We start from the raw sequence: 27,563 nt of genomic DNA on the forward strand, positions 1-27,563 counted from the left end.
CCGTCTTCGCTTCCTGAATCTGCAGAGGCGCACGAAAGCGTGCTAATCTGCCCAGCCTCCGCAGGCAGTTTCAACGCTGTGGCTTTGCGCGGATTTGCGCGCTTCTCGGAGAGAGGCGCTTAGTTAGTAAACACTCGGCTGAGCTGTGCGCCTAACGCAGTGGTGCTCCCTTTTGCCAGCGCTCGCGGACCAATCCGTGTCCCTCTCGTTGCTCTGGCAGAACGACGCAAATGCGACCTTCCGTCGGTGCATTGAAGAAATGGCGAGCTTGGTAGTTTTCCTGTGCAAGTGCGCGAAGCAGCAGCCACTGCCGCATGCCCCAAGAATGGTGGCGTGGCGAGCCACGAGGGAACGCGCGCAACCGGCCGTACACGTTTCCGCGCTGCTCTCGGTGCATTGCATGTTACGTTACACAGTGTGGCGAGCCTCCCCACTGCCGGCGGTCGTTCTCAAGCGGCGTTCCGTTCCCTGTTGCAGTGCTGAAGCCGGCGCAAGCCAAGTGGCTGCGGTCCACGTCTCGAGTGGACGCGTACCGGCGGTTACAGCTGCGCTGCAAGCTCAACGGGAACCCCATACCTTGGGTGCAGTGGTACTTCATGGGGAAGCCCGTCACGCCCAACGCCAGGGTGCACATCGTCACGAAATGGTAAGATTATGTCACGTCAGCGCGCACTTGTTTAGTATGTATACCTAACAGTCACTAAAGCCGCAGCCAGACGTGTAAAACTGTGCCGTGGGAGCCAGGGAACGTACATACTTCGAAAAGGTGATCACTCTGGCACCCCAGAGTGTTCGGGCGCTATCAGAATCGAAACCAAGACAGCCTCGTCCATTTATACGCGAGACAGCTTTCGTACGCTCTTGCTTCGGTCGGCACCGATGGTTCGCGTCGAGTGGGTGATCCTTCTATGAAACTTTCTCAGCAAAAGCGCGTAACTGAGAAGTCTAATCGGCAGGAACCTCGCTCGGCGCATCAATGAAAAGAGCTGCCCAGTGAGTGGCAAGGTGCTACGCTACACACGGCCTCGATTCCCGCAGGCGCCGGTCTCGGCTGGAGATCAAGAGCGCCCGGCGGCAGGACTCCGGCCTCTACGAGTGCCGGGCGTGGAACGTGCTGCGCAAGGAGCCGTCCACGGTCTCCGTCAGCGTGACGGTGCGCGACCGCTACCCGCCGCCGCCGCCGCAGCCGGAGCCCACGCGGGCCACTGCGTCCACCACGACCAACGGTAGGCCCCGCAACCAACAGCGCTCCTGCATGCCTGTCTCGCGCCGCTTCGGCTGCTGTGTGCGCTTCCAGAGCTGCGTGCACGTACGCATGCATCACGCCACGCACGAATTTCAGACGCTGGCCGCATTTTTCTTTTCCTGCGCTGTAGCCTGTCCAGAGGTCAGTGAACGGAAAGGCAGTTGGAGAAAAGCACTATGATATGCAGGGCGTCTCAGCGGAGCCCGCCAGGAACTGTGATCTGTGAAGGTGGCTCTTGCGACATAGTAATACTGGTGGTGGAGAACGTCAGAAAACAGCTTAATCCTGTTGAACATTAAGGTGAATCGCCGCGCACTGTCACGTGATCTGGGTAAGGGGATCTGGAGCAGAAGCCCGGTAGGACAGATAAGGTCACGTGACACGTTCGCCGCCAAGTGACGTGCGCTGGTGGGCGTGACAGCGCACGTGCAGTGTCTGCGCCATAGAGTTTCTTACTATTACCTAGAGGGAAAGCTGGCAGCACGTCTGTGGGAGTTTGCATGGCGACCCCTCGAGACCACTTCAGCCACCATGGGCGCTCAAAGCATCATGGGGCGGTGAGCTACTTGTTGCGGAACTGCAACTTTTGGCCAAAAAATAATAAAAAAATAAAGCTGTTTGATAACTACAAACGTCCTAACATTCAATATCTTGTCTAATGATTGCAACAAACGAGCAGAAAAGCATTTAAGTGCAAAGTTTGCCCAAAATAAGAGACGACTCGCTCTCCTATTGGCCAAGTAGTGAACACTATAAAAACTAATATTTCGTAATTAACGGGCGCACTTTTAAAAATAAATATGTTTTCAAAAAAGATGTTGCTTAAATACTATAAGAGGTTTTTTAATAGCATTTCGGAAAAGTGAAACCTTTTATTGGCGTCATTTGTCGTGGCGTTTTCACTACTATGGGTTTTGCCCACTGCGTTCGCGCGAAAGTCGTCTGCGCACACACGAACAGCGTTTTCGGAATGAAACGTCTTAGTAGTGCCACTCCATGTTCCTGAAAAATTACGACTGTGCCGCAACAAGTAGCTCACCGCCCCATGATGCTTTGGGCGTCCATGGTGGCTGAAGTGCAGCGCCGCCAGCTTTCCCTCTAGGTAATAGTAAGAAACTCTATGGTCTGCGCAGTTTTCGAGTGAAGCGCGAGGTGGCCAGAATCTGTTGCGCCAGAGCGCCAAGCGTGACCGCGTTTTCGAAATTCCACAAACCAATATGGCTATTACTGATGGTTGGCTACAAATATCTAATCACAGCCCGACGCCTAATTGTAATAGTTAATAAGTATAACTCAGCTAACAAGCTTACTATTTAACACAATTAACCTGTTTTCTGATGTCTACCACCACTGGTATTATTATGCCAAAAAGGCCAACTTGATACCTCGAGAGCCCTTTTTTTTTCTTTGCAAAGTATTACTGGCGTGTTTTTCTGAGATACCCTGCGCGCACAGTCGGTATAACTTTCAAACAGGGTTACGCACGAGAAAGGCACGCGCAGCACCTTCGAAAAGTGAGCGACTGGCTGTGTGCACTGAAAAATCTGACACATTGAACTAATAACACTTTCATTTATCAAAGAGTTACACAAGACGAGTTACTTGACAAAGGCAACACTACCACATCCGGTAGTTGTCACTTACCCCCCCCCCCCCCCCCCTCCGCCCTTACTCTTCGCGTTTAATAATCTTCATAATATTTTTGTTTTTTACTACAGTGTGCCTGCATTCCTATAGCCCATTACAGCATATATGTCAATATTTTTAGCACTGGACTGCTTATTGTGAATGCTTAAAATTTAATTACTACTATAGCGGCACCACTGACACAAGGGTTATTTTTCATCGATTATACATCAATTAACTGCTGCGGAGAAGCCAGCTACAATCGTAGCCAACACTTTATAAAACATTGTAAAAATGTATTCACTGAAGAGGCGGTTCAATTAACGTCGTATTAACGTGCAAACGTAGATGAAGTGGGCAAACTGGCAAACAGAAACTGAGGCAATGAGAAGGAATAAGGAGCAATGCGCAGTTTAAGCGCTGGCTTAACTGCCTGCCTTCCCTCAATCTACAGATCAGCTCGCAAGCTGAGGAAGCACACAGCTTTTCTTCGTCGTGTGTGTGTGTGTATATATATATATATATATATATATATATATATATATATATATAAAACACGAAACAAGGAAGCTTGGTTGCCTCGTGTCGGTGCCAAGTAAACAACATCGGTATTGCTTATATTCTTTACCCAAAATAAAAAGCCACACGCGTTTTTCTTACGTTACAGTCATTCCCTGAGAATTCATTCAATTTGCCCTTAGACTCTGTGTTCAATTTCACCACGTAGAGGTTAAGGCAGGTATGATGAGGTATATGCTTCTGCATAAGACGCATCGTATATTGCAACAATGCTAAGCTGCTTTGCACGACCTACCTATGCATGTCGATATATCGGAGAAGGCGTCGATCATATGTGTATCTATGCCTCAGTACGGCTCATGCATTTATGTCGCATGAGAAGGACTTGCCGCATGCCATTAGCTTAGAGTAGTATTTAAGCACTAGGAGTTCCAAGCATGCATCGCAGTATGCAGCGGTATTGCTCGGCATTGTTAGCCGATTATGCGTCCCGAACCATTCAACACTGCGCGCGTCGCAATAACCATGCACGTAACAGCTAGGGTGTAATATTCATATTCACAACTGAGGACATATACAGTTAGTTATGTCTATATTCTTGAACAAGGTTCTTTCCGTTTTGCGCTTTCCTACTCTGTTACTAAATGCCTGTTCGCGAAAAAAAAAATGCGATATCGTTTATGAATCAGCCGCAGTGGCACGTATGACAAGTGCCTTCAAAGGCACTTGTTCATCTGTAGGCGAAACACGGCGCCGATTGGCAAAATACTGCTGTAAGGGGAGAAACAAATTCCAATCAGGAGTAGAGCATTTTGTCCTCTCGAAAATGTGTGCGACGCAGCGCAGCTTGACACGCAGTCGGCTAACAGTGTGCAGGAAGTGAAAAGGTACGATGAAAAAAAGAGGCATTTTGTGCATCCGGTAAAAATCTTGGTGGACTGTGTCGATTTAGTCAGGGCCCTGACCATTCAGATCAGAATAAAAGCGAGGGTTCGTTTCCCGCGTGTCTTTTGGCAGAGGTGCGCAGCTAGAACAGAGACTAAAGAAATTGTAGTTGCGAGTGGCTAAATATCAAAGGAGAAAGCTTGCAGCCCAACCTTTGCCCTGTGTACTAGGCCTAAACGTTGGTAAATTCTCCTCGTCCACCGCGGTTAAGCCAGAGTCGCAGAATCCTCGCGGGGAACGTAACGAAAACGGCATAACTGGGCTGTATCACGCTGATGCTTGGCGCACATTTTACAAAATAACTTGCGCATAAGGCGGGCCCTTGTGTGAAACTGCGCTTAGAAAGGGGATTAATGTGTCGAAGCGTGTGGAGATTTGCAATGACTGAAGCGCCATAGCAGCCGTGCGCAAAAAGGGAAGGAGACAAAAGAGCACAAGGACTTTTCAGCTGTTTCACTAGCACGGGTAATGACGCTGTAGCTAGCTGTTATACTTTAGGTGCACTCAAGAGACTCCGTCCGTGGTGTTTATAAGCAAGATGTGCTTGGTCAGGGCCAGTAGAGAGAGGAAAGCGGGCAGCACACTCCACCAAGGCGCCGCGCGCATCCGCAGTAGTGAGCTGTCGCGAGGTGCAGCGCGCATGTCCCGCCTGTGCACGTGCGCCTTATGCCGCCTCTAAGACGCTTGCCTGCACCGAGCCAGAGAGAGAGCAAGAGAGCCTGTCGGCGCAGCGCGAGTGCCCACTGACGTTGATTCAAAAACGCGCCCCTTTTGCTGTCGTTCGTGGCGTAATAGACTCTACACTATGGCCCTTGAAAGGACGGCCCTGCCCGCTGGCCTCCTACTGCCTCAACGGAGGGACCTGCATCTTCTACGAGGCCGTCAAGGAGCCCGTCTGCCAGTGAGTGCCTTTTGCTGACTAGGGGACGATGTGGAAGAAAAGACAGCGCGCGTCGCATGGGAAGGAATGTCGGAGCTCGGCAATAATAGCGAGATATATATAAGTTGCTCTGTTGGACATTTTTCGGCGCATCAGGTATGCAGTGTCATCGGTTATGAGCTTAAAAATAACGAGAGTGAATGCAATTGAATATATAACCTCGATGCCGTAAAGAGGGATAATATTGTTTTCAAGCCTAATTGTCCATAAATGTATTCATTTTGATTTGGATGCATGCTTCACCATCAACAAAACTCCATTTTATTGCGTCACTTTTTGAACATCATATGTAGGATAAAGCGTTTGGGCGTTATGGCAGGACAGATGGCAAAATTAAAACGAAGTAAGGCTGGCTGCAAGTCGTGCCTTTTCTGGAGAAAGCTATAGTACGTCCATTGGACCTGAAATGAGTGTTTCCGTTCTTGTTGCCGCTACCTTGAGGGTTAAGTGCCCATAGTGTCACACTCGTGTCGAATGTGAAATGCTTCATTAGGCACTCGGTGCACCTAACTGCTCCTGTGAGCGAGATTATAAGAGGGATAAAATTAAGTTGTGCATATGCATATATGCATATGCAAGACAACGACTGACGCAAGCCAGAAGCACCTGAAGCGGAGGCGACGCGCACGAGCTTTCTAGAAGGTTCTTCCATCGCACCACAGCTCACCCCACTGCACCTCTGCCCTCTCCTCTGACATCATGGTGACCCCATTTCAACGAGACGGCATGATGTCACGTGTTACCATGACAACTACGTTTGTTTGCCACCACCGCATTTACAGCCATGGTATCACTTGGCTCTACCTCTCTCTAATTACTCCACATCAACAAAAACTTTTTTGTTTGATTAATTAATATTAATTAATAACTTTTTAATCTGTTTCAAGCCTCCATCCGGCTTGGTTGCGTATTTTCCCACAATTTCGACGCCTACAGTGGTTTTGACGTCTGCCCACTATATCAACGTCTGGGGCTATTTCAATGTCTAATCGACTTTTTTGCCTCTAATTAATTAACTGAATATTCCACATCAACCAAATTTGATTCACAGTGATGTTTTATCATCCTCTATCACATACAATCATTCTTTTACTCCTAACTCTTCCTCGAACGACGCAAGGGCTGCAGGCATGTTTTGTGGACACGAAACCGTGAACATAGCCAAGAAATGCTTTCGCATTAAAAAGCTAGCAGCCTTGGAGCACTCTTTTCTACTGATGCATGAAATATCCAAAATTTATCAAGCCACGGCTCCGGGGTAATCACATTTCGGAATTCTAAAAACTGATTTGGGTATTAATAATGGCCAGCTACAAATCTCTAATTGCAACCAGGTGCCTAGCTGCAAAAGTTAAAAAGCTAGCTATAACCAGCTTATACTAGTTAACGTGATTCACTGTATTCTGACACCCGCCGACATTGGTATTGCTCAGAAAATCTATTTTAAAAACTACAGTGACGGCTTCACTGAAACACCTAGTATAAATGGCTGAGAGTAATTGACATGCATTGAAATTTATTTATTTCAGTTTCAAGCACAGTGTAAGATTATATTTGCTTTCAAGTAACCATTTCTTTTTTATAATAAAAGCAGTTCCAGTACGCAAGGCTTTGTTTAACGCATGCCCTTCAAGTGCGAATGCAGGTACAGGCTATTTCAGCGAAGTCGCCAGCAATTTTTTAAAATAGCCTTTTTGATATATGAGCATGGCCTCTGCGGCATAGTTAATACCAGTGGTGGCGACCATTAAAAAACAGGAGAATCATGCTAACTAGAAAGCTGGTTAACTTTTCACATTTGTGGCTGTTCGTAAGAGCCAAATCAGTCTGTAGCATTTTGAAAACCGATTACGTGTCGGTGCTGTGACGCAATGAATTCTGGTGCCCCCCTGCACCAGATTTCAAAACCGCGCATCTCTGACGTGCTGAGTATCGCCTGCCATAATATACACGTCACTCCGTGGGGCACATGTAATATGACCTTCCCTGTCCCACCTTGGCCCCTGCTCGCTGCTCCAGCCCCCAAGCAAGGGCGGGACCAAGAAGGTCACGTGACACATGTGTTGCATGAGTGACCGTCTGGTGTTGGGTGTGCCTGCGCACTCTCCACAGTTGTGCAATTTTCAAATGACGAGCAGGGTGGCCAAATTCCATTGCACCGCAGCTCAAAATTCTACAAACTGATATGGTGTTATTGCTGATGGTAAGCGACAGATCTCTGATTGCAACCAGGTATCTGACTGCAACAAGTTTACAAGGATTTAGTTCACCAGCTGTACCAGTCAACATTATTAACCTGTTTTCAGATATTCATCGCCACTGGTACAGCTATATGCCACTAAAGCGTTGTTATACATCAAAGAGCCTATTTTTAAACATTGGCTGGTGCACTTTGCTGAAACATCCTGATGCTGTTGTCATCACATTGCAAAAACTCACAAGGCATTTCCAGCATAGCAGAGGGTTCAGCTGCTGCCCTGGTGTTGCCTTTGATGTGAATATACTCCCAAACAACTATGTTGTCTCAGTGTATGGAACAGAATGTCACAGGGCATAAAACTCAGCAATTTTTGTTATTCTGTTGTGTAATGCGTATTGTGCAGTATTAGCTCTAGATGTTTTTGGCATGCTGTGTATGGTGACATATGACAGTTTACTGCAACCAAAGCTTTGCCTCCATCATCATTTGCAACAGTGTACAGTAAAAATACAAGGCATCTCGGATAGCTGGTGCACTCACAGGAGCCATGCTGGCCTTCTAATTGACCTCTAGCATGTTTCCAAGTGCTCGCTGCCATGCCAGTGAATTGGATGCAGAGTTTGTAGTCTATGATTGTGTTCTTTCCTTCAATTTTCTCTTTTTTTCTTATATTATGAATGTGGAAAAACAAGTTTTTAGAGTGGCGTATGATTTTCCATGGTGAGACTTCGTGGAGTGGGCCATATTAATTAAAGGCCATGAGGGTGTGCATTTATTGTTTCTAGGCAGCTCTGTATTAGCAGCTTGCAACATATTTATGTGTGCTCTTGGGGCCACATGTGCTCATGTGGCCATATCTACAATGTGCTCGGATTGCCACAGAAAAAAGCTGGGAACTCTGTAGAGCTCTTGTCTAATGCATGCCATGTGAACATATCTAGTTCACATGACACCATCCTTGGTCAGAGAAAAAAGCTGAAGGTGCACCAAAAGCTGTCTACTTTAGTTACCACTCATATATCTAATTTATCAGCAAGGTCCAGCATTTATTAAAGCTGTGCTACTGCTTTGTTTTCCTTCCCAGATGTGCAGAAGGATTTATTGGGCAGCGCTGTGAAAACAAGGACACTGCATCGCTGAAAAGTGAGTTCACACTTTGGTTCCTCTGTTTCTTTTCTCCAACTTTTTCTTTGACAATTTTCAAATGTGCTTTGAGGAAGACTACTGCGATGCAATAAAAATTAAGGGCCCCTTAAGAGTGGTTTGCTTCTCACTAATGGCAGCTAACTTTCTTTTTCGAGGTGCTTATTATTACATTTAATGATATAATACTCTCATATTTTACTTATTTTTGAAGCCTTTCTTAAAGCAGCCTGACAGTTAACATCAATCTGTGCTTCTTTTTTTCTCTTCCCAACTACGCTCGATTTCCCTGTTATCTGCTAAGATACCGAAGGTATGTCGTAGCATTTTAGCTTTAGGTTGATGCTTTGTTTTTTATGGTTCTTGACTATGCTGCTTTGCTAGCTTTGCTGCACTCTGTTGTATAATGTATATGCTCCATTTATGTTGTAGTGCCTGTTTTCCTTATGTGTGGCATATTAGGTTGTATACCCTATTAAGCAACCTGAAGTTACAGTTCCTCACCTCCACATTTGACAAAGTAGCAGTACCGTATGTATGTGCCACTGATAGAGCTGCACAGAATGGAGGAAGAATCAGTGCTACTCATTATGACTGGGCATGTGTGAGCATGAAAAAAGAAAAAAAAAAAAGAAGTGGGAAAACCGCGGTGTAGAAATGTGATGTGCAAAGCGTTTCTGGCCATAAGTGAGGGCTTGTTGCATGAAACACCAAAGCATCTATTTTTGTGCTCTTTTCTTTGTTTCACTACTCAAGGACATAGTGTGTAGGTGGGCTGTATGTACATACTTTGTAGGCAGTGAATTACTTTTCCCTATCATGCTAGTATCTGTGCACAGTGAGCAGGCGTGCAGTTTGCCGCTGTTAAAGCACCTTGTGATAGTGGTAGAGCTCCTTTTTGTTGCCATGCAAGCAGTTCCATTTCTGCGTGCCTCACTGTGCTCCCCCTTTTCCCCAGCAGCGCCTCCTGAATTTGATACGACGATCCAAATGATGCAGTCCTACTGGATCCGATAGGCGTCATCTGCTCTAGGAAACTATTTATACATATATATATATATATATAAATATATATACATATATATATGTATATATATATATATATATGAGACGGTGTATGTACATAGGCTTATTTAAAGCAAGCAACAAAAGATTCGCTGAAGAAGAAGAGCCAACAAAAAATCAAAACGCTTCGAAACGTAGGTTGCTTTTTTGTGTTTTGTTTGCACTTTCCTTTTCGTGTGTATTGTTTTACGTCAGCTTTTCTCGTTCAGTTGTTTATACTGGTTTGCTTTGCTGTGCATTGAGTCCCACATGGGTGCATGCATGAATGTGTGAACGTCTGCTGAAAGGAAATTACAGGTTAAGAGTTACCTTTTCTTTTTTTGCATCTTTCAAGCCTACAGGGTTAAGAAAGATAATACATTATGAGAAGTTAAATCACATCCAGAAGTCCTAATGCTGTAGAACTTGGTGCGAGAAATACAGGTGCTCTGGCAGTGATGCTCAGGCACATGTGCACATTGTGCAGGAACAGCACATTTTGAGGCATTTTCTGAAAGCGACAAACAAAAATTTTCAGTGTTTTATGCCACTGAATAAATTTTAATAAAATTTTTTGTCAAGTTAGTGAGCAGCTGTACTTTGTATATTCTGCCCAGACCGCACCGTGTGTAATCTCATGCATTCTCCACTATTGCAAAGATGCAGTCTAAAGTGAAGTTGAGGTGATAGGCTGTGCATTAGCTGAACCAGACTGATGAAAAACTTTGCCCTGTACGTAGGTCCCATGCTCTCCCGTAGGAGTGGTAGTGCAGGATAGAGGAATTAAAGGGTATGCTGTGCTGATGCATTTGTTTTTTTTTTTTTCATCTCGTCACAAAAGTAAGCAGGGATGGAATGATTCAAATTGGGTTAAAGTGAAAGTGATCAGTTTGGAACTGCTTTAGGGCGTACTTTTGCAGGCAAATAGCCGGCCTGGAGTAAAACAGTTTGAAACGATACATGACCAGTGTACCTAAAACTTTAAAAGTTATATATAAGTTATATATCATGAGAGTGGTATTAAGGCTACTGCACAAGAACCCAGCAGGCTTCTCCCAGCCTGTGCCACTGATGCACTTGTAACCTGAATGAGAGCCACCAAAACAGTTGCTGACATGTGTAGTGCAGCAGGCATGGCACGCACATTGGTTGCTCTTTTGTGACAGTGAATTAGGTGGAGAGACATGAATAAATGCACATTTCAAATGAGGGGACTAAATTGAGCATTTCTGCCTACCAGGCCATGCCCCTTAACATCAAGTTGCCGATTGATGTAAAGTGCAGGTTTGCAAACAGGGAGAGCTGAGCAAATACAGTATGGTGTCGCAAGGGCAGTAAAACAAAAAAAAAACAAATTGCTGATCTGAATAGATTCCCAAACATGACTGCACTGCCAAATCACCTGTCACTCTTGCATTTAATTATGCAACATACACTCTACATGCCATATCCTGAACATGTCACTTGTAAAACTCAGCATAGCAGCTATCATTCAAAAAACACTTTTTGTGCATGAAAAAGGCACTGTTCCTCAAGTAGCTGAACTACAACTTGGCACAACATCATTCTGGACTGCTTCTTGCCAACAGGTCGCTCTGAATCCTAGTTAACTCGTGATAAATGACAGCAAGTGGCTGTGCCTCGGGATTTAGTGTTGCAAGTGCTATTATTAACTCGGCCCCATGTGACCTGACCCATTATGAAAAAAGAAAGCACAACAGAAGGAAGTGTACACGGAATTCCAATGATACAATTATGCACAACTGTTCTGCAGACAAACTAACGAAACTGAACTATATTAGTTACGTTAGTATTAGGTACTACATTCCTGTTGTTAATAAACCTCTGAAAGAAGTCTTGCCAAAAGATAAAGTACAATTTTTTTTTAAATATCATTATTTTTAAGCCTTCTTATTGTTTTTCCGAGGAGCGAAAGTGATGGACAGCACAAAACAGTCGGAGAGCAATGGCCATTTCATGCTTCAGCTCACTACAGTAACTTCTTACAGCACACACTGTAGAGCCGCATCAGGCAGTAGCTTGTGAGAAGGAGATCTTGGCTAAGGTCCGGAATAAATCAAGAACTGTAGCACTGTGTTCACTGTAGCATAGAAGGGCTGGTACACAGTGAATGTGAGGTATGAGAGCAGCATGCAAGTGTTATCCACCATGATCTCATGGGCGTGGTGCCGGGACTGAGAACTGCAGGCATCTGCCACAAAGAGGAAGGGGGAAAATCACATCTAGTACCATTAGATGTTTGTTTTTAACGATTTAATTGCTCAGGTCCACACGTGGCCCTATTCCAGCTAGCAGATTTCAATTGAGTCCCTCTAGGTCAAAACCATTAGTTGCATGTAACTTGAATTATCAGGTAATATGTTAACTGTTTGCTTTAACCTAGTAGTAAGTGCATGTATTTTGTACTAGTATGGAAGTACTTGCATTTGAGTCATAGGCTGACATATAACGGCTTATCAGGAACTGGATCGAGCATGGGAATCTGCTGACGGTTCTGAGCCTCACTGACTAGCTTAAACTAGCAGGGCGAGAAGAGTTACATTTTGAAGATAAAGTGATTTATATCTCAGTTAGAAAAGTATAAACACAAGTGAACAAGGAAAGGGAAAGCCTCAGGGAGCTTGCCAATGTTTTGACAAGAGAACTTGCCTTCTAGAAAAGTATAGAAACTTAGAAAAAACTTGGAAACTTTGAATGTTCGAAATTGGGGTACGAGTCAAATATTACCAGCCATGTTTTCATTTGGTGCACACTTCGGTGTGTTTTATCTTTCTGTTCTGTACCAAAATGTGACTAGAGGTGCAGATGGCAGCAATATCAGACACATTTGCAAGCACAGTTCAGAGCTGATATGCAGTTGCTGCAGGTTTGAGCTGCATGTGTTGCACATACATATTAAAGCAGTGAAGACAAGCGTCAGGTGGTGTAAGAAGCCATTCCACACCTCACTCAACAGGCCAGAACTGTGCTTGGAATGCCAGATGAAAGGATGCAAGACAGACGAGAGCAGCAGAGTGGATAGACAGACTTGGGTGTGCTGTCATCACTAGAAACAGGGATATTGCCCCATTTACTTTAGGGCACACAAGTATTCATTGCACACAAAGAATAATGTGGGCAAGAAAAATAATTTCCCTGTGTGCTGCAATTTGCAGGGCTTTTTTTTGTGCAAACAGCTTCACTGTTTTATTCGAGTGGAGTGAACTCAAGCTGCAGTTTCTTTTTTGAAGTTATCTAAAGCTTTCAGAGAGCAGTAAGCTTTTGAAAACCAACGCTTATGAGCAGCAAGTTATGCATGAAATAAGACTTGAAACCTGTTTAATTTAAAAGAAAAGGAACATAATGCAGCGCTCTAATTGAAAGCCATTACACATCTCCACATGTTCATAACCTATACTACAGCATATCTCAACAGAATATTTTAGTAGTTGGATATCACAGGACGTAATTAATTTCACTAAACTTTAACAGTTTCATGTGAAGCAAAGCACTCCTATGCTTCAAAAATATGGGCTGCCAAAGGTAGAGGTTGCATAAACATGCTGAACTGTCAGCTTTTGTCAAAAAGTGTACGCATATGTGACATGCTGTGTGTGAATGTTCAAGCTAATTGTGCTTCTTTGTTTGTCCCTTGCCCCTCTTTGCTTTGGAAAGGAACAGATGTGGAAGCAATGATTGAACCATGAACATCGTGTAAGTTATACTTGGCATGCTCATTACTCATGCTTGTAAATGCTCTGTGGGCACTGCTTATGCTTGGATACTGTAAAGTGATTAACTGAGAACAACATTTGTGTTAAAAGGTTTAGAAAATTTCTTCCTTTAAGATGTGCAAACGCATAATTTTACCATACCTTGTGGAATGGCAATAATACAGTAATACATTGTTAAAATGAAACTACTGAGGGAATTGACAATGATTGTGTAATCATTGTTTCACTTCAGCTCTACATGCTTACAGCCATACAGCTAGTGGTACTGCAGTGCTTTAATTTTGATTCATTGTGTTGTGAAAAAAATCTTCATAGTGTGAATACTACTTCAGACATCAACTTTTTAGGAATGAGCTAGGATGTGCACATACATGATCATATGAAAAAAGTGACCAGCTGATGACCAGACCAGAGCAGACACTAGAAAAGCCACAAAACTTCAGCTTGCAGTAGTGCAAAGGACTAATGTAGCTGTTGCTATATTTAATGGCACTGGTTTTCACATTGTATTTACACAAGCTATCTTTCTCATGACATAGCTCAGCAAAATAAAAAGTTATGTGTGCTGCAAACTGCAAGCTTCCACTGAATAAATCTGTTTCTTGCCACAGTAGCTTTAAATTATCAGAATGGAGTTACAGCCACTAGCGACTAAAAAAATCCATCCACTTATACCCTAAATACATCAGAAATATGCATGTAAAAAGCAGTGCAGAGATAAACATTAAATTTTATCTGTTCAAGAACTACATTTACCCCTACAGCTGGGAAAAAGAAAAGCAAAAAGAGAGCACCTTCTTCCCTCAAAAGTTTAAGGAAGCAGCGCATACACATACTAAAGTTAATGCAAATTAAGTCTGATGCAATTTGAAACCCACACACTGTACATCATTAAAAGCTGCAAAAGACTATGAACATTGGCCTAAAATTTGGCTACTTGAAAATACTTCCTCATCATGTCACACTCGTGTGAAAGCCTGAGTGTATCGATGCACTGCATACTCAGTTCAGAGAATACAGCTACATTAAAATCACTGAGGAGATGCCTCCTCATATTATCAGTGTGTGCTAAAGCATGCAGAAAAGCACAATCTCAATATGTGGGGATTTTGCATCTTCACATATGTTCACAGAATTCCAGAAGTATGCTATATTTTCTGGCACATACATTTCGCATTATTCTACAAGCTCTCCTCTTTACACTACTATTTTTGTGGAAAATATTGTGCTTAAATCACACCTTTGTGTGAGGTTGCACCTCTGTGTAGCAGTGATGAAATTGCAATGACAAACGCATATGGGTGCCATGTGGTCGGTGAATATTTTCAGGTGCAGACCAATTTTTTATTTAGCCAGCAAACCACTGCCACATGTTGAAATAAAGAGTTGCTTACGATTCATTTTTGCACATTCAAAAGATTTATTTGTTGGAGGTGTTTATCTGGCTAACTAAAAAATGCTAGTTATCTTATATATGAGGTTGTACCAGCAGTCACTAACAGATTCTTGCTGTTCTGACTGTCACTTCTGTCAACTGACTCAGTAGTCATCCTAACAAAAGCCCCTGCTGCCCCATTAGTGTCAATATTGTTAGTGAATGTTAAAATTGTTACAGCTGTAAACCCCTGATGTGATAAGCTTAGTGTGAAACATGTAAAAAGATCTCCAAAGCATAACAATGTCTATGTGGTAAGCCCTGTAAGGCATAGAAGCCTGTGTAAAGAGCATGGTGAACTGCAGGTGATGTCTCAAAGGATTAATTGCATTGCTCTACCATTGTATCAATCCAACATGGTAATTTTGCTGCAAAATGTGGGGAACTTGTTTTGGAAAACCTCACTAAAACTGCATAGTAAACTGCACAGTCATCATGCAAATTTTATGCTTGATATACCTAACAAATATGCATGCCAGCAACAGTGACAGATATTTGAAAAGAAAAAAGTTGATATGTACATCAAAAAATATTGTTTGACACCCAAGAAAACTTTCCAGTAGATGCTTTTTAAAGCAACAGTAGTCGTAGTATAACTTCAGCCTAATTCTGGTATCTTGATATCAGAGAAATGCCAAAGTGATTTTCATGTGTGCTGAAGCATGATGTAAATGTGCAACATGCATCTTCGGTGTTAACTTAAAAATTTTTGCAGTGTGGTGACGAGTGATGGAATACTGATCGCTCATGCACTTTTCCTAACCTGAGTAAATATCACTGCATGGTCTCTTTAAGTCTGCTACTACCTGGTTATGTGCGCACTGCTTGGCAACTCCATTGTGAAGTCAAGAAAATGACAACTGGAGTTGTTGACAGATGCCAAGTTAGTTGTGCTTCTTGAAACTGCGACCTACAGAATATTTGAACATCTGCTGCTTGCCCCTATACGGAAACTACAGCTGGGCACAACTGCAGCTGAGTGAAAATGATGCTTTCAGCATAGTACAAAGCCTATTTCTCTTTATTATTGCCTTTGCACTTGTAGTCAATGGCAAGTTAAGCTTTCCCACACTGCTCAGGGCATGAAAGCACAATGTACTTGCCTGTTACCTTTATTGCAATGAATTTCATCTTTGACAGAAAGCTTATATGTACCACGACACTCATGATGATAAACTTACTGGTTTATTGAAAAACACTTAAACTTCCCTTTGCAGTGCAGCAACAATTCAAATGTTGAGCACGTACCAAGAACCCAACTTTCTATCCCTGGGAAGGCAAAGCACAGTGGTTTCAAAAATAACTAAGATAAGGAGAAGATTCTAGTTTTTGTGGTGCCATGCTTTCAAAAATTTTTCACAAACACTCTCCATCTTTTTCTTTTACAGCCTTACAGGCAGGGAGTCATGCTTATATAGTATTTGTGGCCATTTCTATGGGGGTGGTGCTATTCCTGGAAAACTGCCTCCTAGTAGCCTGGACTGCCAAAAGGTGTGTATACCATCTGCTGAAGAGCCTTGAAGGAATGCTACACAACTGTAAACTAACTGGCAATATACAACAATTAAAACTGACAAGGAATAAAAATTTTGAACAGTAGCATGGCACAAAGATAGGGTAGTACAAGCTAGACCACATTCAGTTACCTTGGTCAGCTGCACATAAAGAGGCCTACCCTGTGCTATAAATTTTATTTTTTTTTCTAAACTATGTTTCATTTTTTTTTAGGCACATGAAAACTCACAAGAAAAGAAGGCTGTGGGCCACATCTGAGCAGACATCTAAATGTACCCAAAAAGCCACCATGCTGCCAGCAATGGTTGGTATAACCTAGCTGTTTTATGTCAGTCTTACTTTTGAAGGAAAGTAAAGCTGATAAGTGATAAAAAGTCATGAATCAGAATGAATTCGCATCAGGAAACCTGTAGTACAAATGACTTTTAACCACCAGGTTACGAGCCAAGTTTAGAGGTTTGTCATGAATTTTGGACAACAAAACAAATACCAACTGCTTCGTTCATGATCTGCTTCTTCTATATACTAGTATTGAAAACATGTTCATCTGGACTTTACGTCACAAGAGGCCGCAAAATGATGGAAATTAACTAAATCCATTCTGTATGCAATGCCAATCAAGGTTCGCAAAAGTCACATTCTTTGTGTGGTGCTCACTTGCTTTACAGATGGACTGTCTGCCAGTTTGTGACATCCCTTCGGATGAGCGATTCTCTCGAGGTCAGTGCGACAGTGCACAGCCCGCAGGCCCACAAACAAGAAATCTCGCCAGTCCAGAAGACTGAATATTGGCAGCAATGAGGCCAGTCCTTGCCGACAGCACAGCAGCAGCTACAAGTGGAGCATTCCAGTGCCATTCGTGCAGTTCGGCAGTGCAGGAGCTTAGACTCATGTGCCAGGGCAAGTCTTTTTGACGAAGAACTTGAGCACCACGTGCACAACGTTGTCAGCGAAGTACAGCCTGCGTTTGTTCATGCCGGTACCAAAGAAATAACTTGAACAGTACATTGCATTTTTGTTGTCCTTGTCATCAAAAGCTGTGCCTCGCTGACGACGTATGTGAACCCCCCCCATCCCACCCCCCAACCCCTTCCTCCCAATGGCAGTTCGTTTCTGGGCAGATCTGAGGACGGCCACACAAGCTCTCAACGAAAATGGATCGTGCTTCAGCAGTTTCCTTGTTTTCTCTTCTCGATTGATGCCATTCCTGCATTTATTACTGTCGTGTGTTTACGTTCGTGCAGCGTACTTTTGCAACATGCTGAACAAGTGAACAGTAGGTTTTCTTTTTATTAGTCTAAACGCTTGCCCCCTGCTGTCGTTGAAATGCGATGAATGCAATGCACATATCGTGTTGCCTACAACAACAGACGATGGTGCATTGTGAACTATGTATTTATTGCAGAGAGTTCAGCAGTTCATTAAGCTGTGGATGTGACTTACATTTGGGGAAAGCGTTGTGTTTGACTTTACCTCAGCAATGTTCGGTCACATTACCTCCTTCATGTGACGAAAAAAAAAATGCTTGCAGTCGGTTAGCTTTAGCACAGTTTTGTGCTGACTGCATGTTGCTCGCTCGTGCTGTGTTGTGATTTACTTTTTTAACTTATGAGTGATGTGTGTCTGGCTGGCTCTTGTACTTATGTGGGTCTAATGTAATGACTGAACATGTCTCACTATCAGAGACTTAAGTCTGTTTTAACTACTCGCTATAGTTGTTGCGTCAGTACACTACTGCCATAGTCTCTCGGTGGCCTCTCCTGTGGTTACTGATGGCTTCTTTGGTGACAAGAGCCTGTCACAGGCGCGAGTTTATACACAGTATTACATTTTGCCTGCAAACTGCAGCGCAGCATTTTGTCCTTCGTACACAAGTTTCCTCTCTTAGCCCCCCAAACTCTATGTTCATTACCACCACAAAAAGGGTTGTGCATGCATTAATAATGCTTGTCCCTCCAGGTGTACTTGCAAAACAAACAAGCAGAAATGCAGTAGCATGAATGTTTATAATGCACTGATTTCAGGCACCAACAGTCATGCTTCCATAACATTCTAATAATGTGGGGCAAATATTCCACTGAATCAATTTTACTCTCAAAGTTTCGCTGAATTTGCTAGGTAGCAGTCATTGCACTAGAATTACAAAAATAAGAATTAGTACATGATCTGCGTAAACATTGAGGAAAAATATTTAGCAAGTTATCAAGGCAGATTCACAGACACTTATTATTGCAGGCATTCTTGCTTCAAGAATAGACATTTGCCACGCAGAACACAGAGGTTGTGTTCCTTCCATTCAGTTCTACAAAATTAACTACAGTAACAAAAGATGGGACAATTAGATGTGGTATGCCCTTAGAGCAAATCTGCTCAACTATTATCTAATAAATACAAAACAGAGCGATGCCTGGTAATGTCAAAACCTTTGGTTTTCTAAATGTCCATTGAGCTCCAGCTTTAAAGTTGCCAGAAAAAATAGAAATTTAGTTGCATGTAAAATCAAGGCAGGTCCCACATCTGCCATAGCAAATGGCAAGTAAACACAGCCTTTTAGTAAATTTTTTTCAGCATGGGTAGCCCCTTTCCAACCATCCTTAAATGCTGCTAATGACAGTGCAGGCAGCATAGTTAATGCTATTGACTGGCTCACGCTAAAAGCAAATTTGCAAAAGTCCACACAGCTTGTTCTTAATTGTTCTTGATGTCCCAATTTTTTTTCGGCTGTCTCAGCAAGAACCAAGTGGCTGTAAGCCAAGCTGTATTTAACTCGTGTGAGAAATAGAGATCTGGTTTTTAAGCCACCGAGGGACTCTGCTACTGCCAAAGTGGGTACAAGGTTTTAGAGCCATGCCACAAGCTTTTAGACTGCTGATTGTGAGAAAGCATAGCACTGTGTTGAGGTAAATGTAAGCATGTGTATGTGGCCTTGAACATAATGATGCGATACAGTGTTCCACTTGTTTTTTTGTGCTTTGTGAGAAACGGTACTTGTTCAAAATTCTTATGCCATGAACCGCATTAGAACAGGAAAATGATGAAATACGTGCTCTCAAATACAACTTCAGGAAGCTCTCATACAACCAAAGACTGTGTGTGTTGACCAGTTCCGCAAAGTGTCTTGCTGATGCGGCATAGTATATAAGCCAACTTGAAAGTCTGAAACTGATAAAGCATAATTCAACTTACGTAATTGTTAAGCAATGTTATGAGCAATAGAAAAGTCCTTTTCTTTTTCGTGGCACTCTAAGGGTCTGAGCAATGGGGCCCCGAGGTCCCTTTTCACACAACTTGGCCAACACTCCTTCTACACCCCTTGATCTCATTTAGTTCACTGCGTCCATGTAACGTTGTGTCACCAATTAGTCAGCCCATGCACATGCAGACAGCAGCTCAGCTTATTTCAAGTACGAAGTACGCCTACTGCAACAGCACTTTGAGGTCACACAATGGTTCAGTCATGAGACTCATTACAATCGCTGGAAATAGCCTCTCTTCATTGCAACAGTCGTTCCTAAACTTTGCTGAGGACATCATTGTATCTATGCTACTCTCATTTCTTCCGATGAGCAACACTGTTCGAGCTTCGATGCGAGTCACTGTTTGTAAATGCCTTGATTGCTTGTGATGGTTATGCAGCAGCTTTGTATGCTTCATCAAAAGGTGCTGAGTGAGTTTGGTAAGAAAAGGTTCAGAACTATAGGAGTGTTTTTTATGGAGATTCCACAGCTACCAGTGTGCATTTGAAGCGGTTGTACATAGAGTGATGCAGTTTGGTTTTTGTACATACAATTTTTCTTTTCCTGAGACAGTAACCTTACAAACACAACTTTCACTGCTATATTGTTGGTGAACACACATTTGGGAAAACAAAATAAAAAGCATTAATGCCTTAGCCTGTGAAACAAGGGTAGGCACATGAATGAAAATAAAATTTAACACTGGCTCTGCTCAAAATGTTTGTTGTAGAGATGCCTCATGAAATTTTGCCTAAATTAGCAGATGATCAGTGTTAACATGCACCGAAAAAACATGCAGTGATCATGGAATCAAAGCACTGTAACTGGGTGGATGGTAAAAATGCAAGGAAGGAGTGTAACGGAATACAGGGTGCCAGTTTTACTTGTTGCTCTGCTTTCCAAAACGGTTTACTTTCTAACTTCCTTCTGTTTTTTGTAAGCAATGAAGACAAGCATCGAAGACTGTGTCTTAACATAGCAGTATGAAGTTTTAAGCTTGTCTTTTACCCTTACATGCCCCAGCATGGTGCTCCAAGTGTTCCACAAGATTTTGTGCATGGAAAAAGTGATGGCAGCTTTCAAAATGCCTTCACGAGTGTAAAAAATGAAAACTGCCTCTGCACCAATTCTGCGGTGCCCAGAGATGGGGTTCTGTGAGAAAATTAAGAACTGCTAAAATAGATCATTGCCAGCATAAAAAGTTTACGAAAAACTACTAAAAATGTGCTGTTTTAAAGACATGCACAATGACAGGTTTAATGCACTATTGCCGCCCTCTTGACTTATTCAGATCTCGAATGGTGCTAACTTCTGCATTCACTTGCTTAGCAGCTACAATAGACAAACTTAAGTTGATTACAATAATCTCATGCATACTGATGCAACATGATCGCTATCAATAACCAAAAGTGGATGCGCAACAAATTTCCAATTCCGAACATCAGATGAAAGCGCGAGATGTGGATGTCGAAAATTCTGCTGGGTGAAAAACTGTTTGGACACATTCACGATGCAACATGGGGCGAACAAAATAAAAAGGCGACTTAGGTCTCCATTTTAGCATGCAAGAGTATTCTCCAAGTGCCCCTTGTTTGCTGTTCTTTCCATTTCCATGCAAAATAATATTGCGAGCGAAAGCAAGGCGCAATTGCGCGTCCAACTTCAGCAGATGGTACTGCTTAGGAGGTGTGTGTATATCACAGATATGAAATGCGAGAATGTTTTTGTCTTAAATTTGAGCAGTGCCAATGCAAAGCATTGTATTTGTGAGCTCAGGGAGCGCGGGAACACTGCCTTCATTGTTGGTGCTGTGTGGGGAGACTTGCTACTCTGCGTGGAAATAATACGCAATCACCTCCGATGGCCAGAGTACTGCTTCAAGTCTACAACTCTGGTGGTGTTTCCAGTTTTTAACCTGTTTCTGAACGTGTGCGAATCCTGAAAGGCAGCTCGGTACACGCGCTGCTTTTAATGAGTGACAAAGGAAAGACTGCATTCACACCACTGCATTTTTCGTTTTTTTTTGTTTACATTTTAAAGCCCACTGAGTTGCATTGTCAGTCCCTTTACTAGCAGAGTGGCATACTCTAAACAAAAATGTTGAAAATGGTGCTGTCCCCTACTTCGTTGTTTCTTTTTAAGTTTTTTTCTTTTTTTCAGATGCCATCACCTACACTTGTTACAGTATGAAACTAAAGTGTCATTCACTGTGGAACTGTGTGCCATATGTTTCATAGCACATTCGGATGCATTTTATTTATTAATAAAATAAAAGTCGGTTATACGAGTTGTTTTCCTGGCAGCAAAGTGGCCCTTCTAGATAAAACACCTACCAACACATGCAAGCATGAATCCAATGCAAAAGCAGCCAACACTGACAAAACATGACGCATCCTTTACAGAAAAGTGAAATTGAAGTACTATACCAAAATTACTTTATTCGCACACATCAAATTCATCAAGGGACACAACGAAAAAAAAAATCACATGCCACTAGTCTTCAATGTAATGCTGCATGCTACTTTGGCCAAACACAAAAACTAGTGGCTGCAGTTTTCATGAAGAGCATGTGCGGTGTAAAAACTCAAAAAGCTGCTCTTTGGGCTTGCTTGCTTGCAGCATCTGATCGCTGCCATACTCCACCAGAAGTTCATAGAGGCCACCTGCAATGAAATATCGGAACATGGCTAGTAATTGCACATCACCACAGCCTCAATCAGGAGTTCACAAACCATGTGGCAGTTGTCGAGCAGGAACTATCCCACAGGGCTGCACTGACTGTCTTTCAAGTGTAAAAAAAAAGTGCACATTTTGTCAAAAACAAAATTAATAAAACACACCACCGCAAACATCAACCACATGTAACAAATCACCGGACACTTTCCTTCAATACGAGTAATGAAGATCCTGAGATGAGCAAGCCGATTAACTAAGCCTAAAAATTGGTTTCAAAGATAAAGGAACAATCGGAGCTTGATAAAACAAGAACGCTTAGAGTGACACTGGAATAATACAATACAAAAAGAACAGCAAGGATGAAAGAAAAACCTCTCACTCGTGCTGCCACGGGCAACCATCCCAGTCAAGGCACGTGTTTATAAGTTGTCACGTCTCAATCCAGAAATTTAACAACAAAGTAATTTGCTCATTTAATCTTTTCATTAGTATGCCACTGGCGACTCAGCAATGTTATTAGTAGCCTTAATTACTCGGTCTAAAATGCAACTTAGCATTTTTGAGCAAGTCATCATCATCAGCCTGACTACGCCCACCGCAGGACAAAGGCCTCTCCCATGTCTCTCCAATCAACCCTGTCCTTTGCCAGTTGCGGCCACCGTATCCCCACAAACTTCTTGATCTCATCCACCCACCTAACTTTCTGCCTTGCCCTGCTACATTTGCCTTCTCCTGGTATCCACTCCGTTACCCTTAAAGAACCTTTGGGCAAGTAGTACCATGCAGTGCATTGCCTGAAAACTGCTGCTTCACTTTCAGTCGAATTTATCATATTGCGCCATGCAGCGTAGTTTCAAAAACAAACGTCGACCTTAAGTGCCAACTTCAATTATCGAACAAGATGTACACCACACACCATGTGCCGCAACAATTCCAGAAGCAAAATTGCTGTGTGCCGGCTGTGGCTAAGGGTTTTTATTAACCCATATACGCCGAAACTTCAGAAATTTGCAAAACCGAAATATTTCCTGATATAAAATGTTTAATTCCCGCAAAAATTCAGAATCATTCTTTTATTAGTGAAAATAATTTTCTCAGAACCAACTTCTAGCCATCCTATAATGTTGGATACTAGGCAAATTCACTACCTGTCACGTGTGGTAAAGCTTCATACGTTTGACACCGCGATGGACTCGAATTTCAAAAATGGCGCTCACAGAAGACTGGTGGATCTTTGGAACGCACACAATGCACAAAACTGGGCACATACAACACAACCATTGCACAGGAAAAGTTTAGTCTCTCTTGAGCCTTTGCTAGTGGGTGCAAGTTTTTACACAACAGTTTTAGAGCTATGTACTGCGCAAAAAAGCGATGTCCTACATGTAGGGCGCCAGGCATATATCGGTTAATGAAGTAGGTAGCTAGTGAAAATAAGATACTGCTGGAGAGTGTGCTCATAATTCTTTGCGCAATGCTTCGTTATAAAAGCTGAGACTTTGGTGGGTGCTTGGTGGCAAGCACTGTTCTAGCTTTTTTACTGCAACGATAAGGCACCCAGATTTTAGTTCGCATTGTAAGTGCTTTACTTTTTAACCCTGGGTTCTCAACAGCAAATGGAGTGCATAAATGATTAAATACTACACCCATCATGCAAAGCTGCAGCCCTCACAGGGATGCATGTTGCTAACACATCTAAAGTCTGCAGAAATATTGAGACTACTGTTTATAACTGCCATGATAATATTTCATTTGAAAACTAATAAATTTTCAATAAGATATACTGGAGGAAACATTTCAAGTTATGACCTAGCTACAAATGCAAAATTAGGCCACCTTGTCATCAAAGCACCTTGCTGATCCAGCACATCCTTAATCCTGGGAGCTGCACAGGTTCCTAACAGAAGTGTGTAAAAGAAATGGAAATGCAAGCAGTGGAAAATTCATGCTATTTACTGGAGAATAAAAATAGAATGTAGAACAACGGTGTTCTACATGGCACTCTGTGTCAGTGCTTCGTGCAACTTCCTCACCAAATGGCAAAGGTGTCACTTACCATATAATCTCATGTAAGGGCCGCACCCATGTATGGGCCACACAGGATGTGGTTTTCCTTTTTTTTTTTATTCGTCTATTGGCCGTACCATCAAAATTCACACCCGAATTTAAAAAAAAAAGTGCAGCCCTTACACGAGTTTATACAGTATGAGCTTCATGGCTTACAAACAAACTGAATTTCTGAACACAATCTGACCAAGCCAGTCACAGTTGTGGGCATGGCAGACATTTTTTTTATTTTAGACTACCACTGCACAGCTTAATGCACCTAAACGCCTTTTGCACATGTTATTATCTGGGTTCGTTCCTAATTTTGTGAAAAAATATATAAAAACTAGGGTGCTAATCACTTTTACAAATTTTCAAGTCCAGCCAATATGCTATATTTTGATGTATCACAATGTTTAATACAGCAGCAGTTTTTAAAACGAAATGATGTCGAGAACCGATGGAAATCAGTACATTTCCCTGCTGCAGGAAAGAAGCAAAATGCAAAGTTCCCTGGTTAAAAAAAAAACAAACCAAAAAAACAATTGCTTTCCAATTTGAACAAAGGGGTAGACAATTACAAGGGGCTCCACTGTTCAACTGCACTAAAGAGATGAAACTCTCAAGACAAGAGTTAACAGAGTAACTTTCAAGTAGGATGATCCCTATCAAGATGTGCAACCGGCCAAATCTTTAGCTGGTGTGCACAATGGCCACTTTTTCTGTGCTCCTGCAGCTTATGACGAAGCAAACTTGCGAAAATATGAATTCTAAGCGCAGGCTCACTAAGCCCGTGCTTAGAATTCATATTTTCGCAAGTTTGCTCCGTCATGAGCTGCAGGAGCACAGAAAAAGCGGCCATCGCGCACACCGGCTAAAGATTTGGCCAGCTGTACATGGGCATGGAAACTATGCGTGTGGCCACGACTCAGGTGAGAAAAAGAAGTGAGTTCACAGAGGGTGCATTACGATGTCAAACCCATTCCCTCAACACATTTGTAAACAGTGTGCCAGCAGCCTTCTGTTTGGACAGCTTGGCCATGTGAACACAATCAGAGCTGGGCATGTTCAACACAATCAAGCCAAACCATGCACTACGTTGGCATGCTATGCATGCCCCTCCCCACGCGCCAAGTTTTGTGCTACACTGACAATGACACGAATGCAACTGGGAAGTTCCTACAACAATTACTGGTGCAGAAACAAGTCGTCCAGAAGTTCACCACACAAAACAGGCTGCACGAGACTAATGCACTGCACATAAATATGCCTTTCCATTTGTCAACAGATGAAAAATACCCTCTGCCCTGTTCTCAAATAGATCATGAAGTGGCTTTCCCTTTTATTCATCAATCCCTAGGAGTGTAAAAAATTGTCTTTTTAAAGAAAGGAAATGCTGCAGTAATTGTCTCACATCTCTGTGGGACACCCGAACTGCACCGTAAGGGAAGGGAGGAAGGTGAGAATGAAACAAGAAAGAGGTGCCATAGTGGAATACTTTTGACCACGTGGGAATCTTTTAATGTGCACAGACGTCGCACAGCACATGGGCGCCTCTTTCGTTTCACCTCCATCAAAATGTGGCCACTGTGGCCGGGTTCGAACCCGGGAACTTTGGCTCAGTAGCCAAGCACCCTAACCACTGAGCCACTGCGGTGGGTGCCTAGGGGTGTGCAAATATCAAATTTTTGGCTGCGAAGCGGAAATGACTAATAATAACACTGGACGCAAACTGATTCGAATATTTTTGAATATAGTTCTGAATAACAATAAAGGCACTTTAAACTAAAAGACACTTTTCCACAAAACACAGCTATGAAAAGAAAAAGATGCACTGCAAAGAATTTTTGTTTCACCCATCATCAACATACAATTTATTACCTGTTTACCTGCTACGCCTACCAGGCATTAAAGGACTATAGACACCAAAATTTTATTGCGCATTTTCTCCTTTCAAATGATGCTTCAGACATTAGAATACATGGATCACCACATGGTTTTCACCTACAACTGCTAAATAATTTATTATTCAATTTCCTCTTGACACTGTTTCAGTTTCATCAACTGAATGATGGCTGTGACGTGCGGTTGATGTTTAGGTCACGTGACGGACAAAAAACGGCAATATAAACGCTGATACATACTTGTAACTTAGTGGAGCACTTAAACTAGCCTGCTTCAATAGCTAGAATTACAACAAACGACGTATCAACAGTTATATCGCCATTTTTTTGCGCCTCACGTGACCTAAACATCAACTACACGTCACAGCCATCGTTCGGCTGATGAAACAGAAACAGTGTCATAAGGAAATTTAATAATAAATTATTGAGCAGTTGTAGGCGAATACCAAGGGGTGCTTCATGTATAACGCATCATCTGAAAGAAGAAAACACGCAAGCAAAAATTTAGTGTTTATGGTCCTTTAAATAAGAAAGGGGGAATCTTACAGTAGTAATAGCAGTAGCTTTCTTTTGTAGACTATAATAGGCACAATTCTTGAACAACTGAATTCTGCTCAGTGAGAAAAAGTCTACTATGACAGTTTAACTTAATTCTTACATGCTTGCCAATAAAACACAATACGATGGCTCATAAAATGAAGCATGAACACATTTTTTTGTCTCCTTTGGCTAAAAATTCAGTTTCTAGGTTCTAATAGGAGAGGACAAAAGCTGTTGCTACGCAACAACGCATGCAGCCTGAGCCACAGCTTCACTCATTCTGCCCGTTTCCGTGTGCACTGTGTCCTTTACCATAGCAATCGAAAATGACAGCAGCACCCATTCGCTTTCCTCACGGGCTAGTTTGTGATCAACATATACAACCATGTCAGTGTGTTCCTTTGTGGCACAAGAACAACAGCGTGGTCAGTGGTACCTACCCTAGCCCAAAGCACAAAAGAGGTAAAGCTTGAATTGCAGCACGCAGCCCAACCAGCTGAACCAGACAGTGCTGACACCAGGGCGAGACCAGGGGGGCTTTTAAGTGTTCAAATAACTTTCCATGCAGACACCCTTTCTATGTGTTAGCAGGATGGTCAACTGCTACCCCTTCATGGCTAGCACCAGGAGTAGCTAACATTTCCCCACCTTTCTCTTTTGTGTGCCAGTGTGTGCCACATTCCTGTATTACACAATTTTCTTTTGCTGTCAAGGACAGGACATCCAAGTGTTCACCAATCGATCTTGGAAAGAGTGAGCATGGCTTAAATAAAGAAGAGATTTGAGGTATGGCACTGGCAGAGGTGTATCATGC

The 27,563-nt window shown here is 42.7% G+C and overlaps 2 protein-coding genes across 11 annotated transcripts in view; one reads left to right on the top strand and one right to left on the bottom strand.

Moving 5' to 3' along the window:
* The window catches only part of LOC149357690 (pro-neuregulin-2, membrane-bound isoform-like), a 122,253-nt gene extending 100,388 nt beyond the window's left edge, over positions 1 to 21,865 (top strand). The window contains exons 2-10 of one of the 7 annotated variants that reach the window (XM_089584839.1): positions 478 to 646; positions 1,039 to 1,226; positions 5,132 to 5,237; positions 8,561 to 8,619; positions 9,578 to 9,818; positions 13,339 to 13,377; positions 16,221 to 16,323; positions 16,561 to 16,651; positions 17,016 to 21,865. In XM_089584839.1, coding sequence (XP_089440965.1) covers positions 478 to 646; positions 1,039 to 1,226; positions 5,132 to 5,237; positions 8,561 to 8,619; positions 9,578 to 9,636 — 581 coding nt within the window. In that variant the 3' untranslated portion in view covers positions 9,637 to 9,818; positions 13,339 to 13,377; positions 16,221 to 16,323; positions 16,561 to 16,651; positions 17,016 to 21,865. The remainder of the gene's footprint in view (positions 1 to 477; positions 647 to 1,038; positions 1,227 to 5,131; positions 5,238 to 8,560; positions 8,620 to 9,577; positions 9,819 to 13,338; positions 13,378 to 16,220; positions 16,324 to 16,560; positions 16,652 to 17,015) is intronic. The other 6 variants (XM_089584838.1, XM_089584841.1, XM_089584842.1 and 3 more) reach the window with 6 other exon arrangements.
* A 136-nt stretch (positions 21,866 to 22,001) lies between these two features.
* LOC149357691 (poly(ADP-ribose) glycohydrolase-like) overlaps positions 22,002 to 27,563 on the bottom strand; it is a 57,766-nt gene continuing 52,204 nt past the window's right edge. For 3 of the 4 annotated variants that reach the window (XM_089584835.1, XM_089584836.1, XM_089584833.1), the window contains exon 19: positions 22,002 to 22,246. In XM_089584835.1, coding sequence (XP_089440961.1) covers positions 22,140 to 22,246 — 107 coding nt within the window. In that variant the 3' untranslated portion in view covers positions 22,002 to 22,139. Of the gene's footprint in view, positions 22,247 to 24,095; positions 24,157 to 27,563 lie in introns of all 4 variants that reach the window. The other variant, XM_089584837.1, reaches the window with a different exon arrangement.

This window comes from Amblyomma mixtum, chromosome 3 (assembly GCF_055824585.1).
Source record: "Amblyomma mixtum isolate Tamu chromosome 3, ASM5582458v1, whole genome shotgun sequence".
Classification (NCBI taxonomy): domain Eukaryota; kingdom Metazoa; phylum Arthropoda; class Arachnida; order Ixodida; family Ixodidae; genus Amblyomma; species Amblyomma mixtum.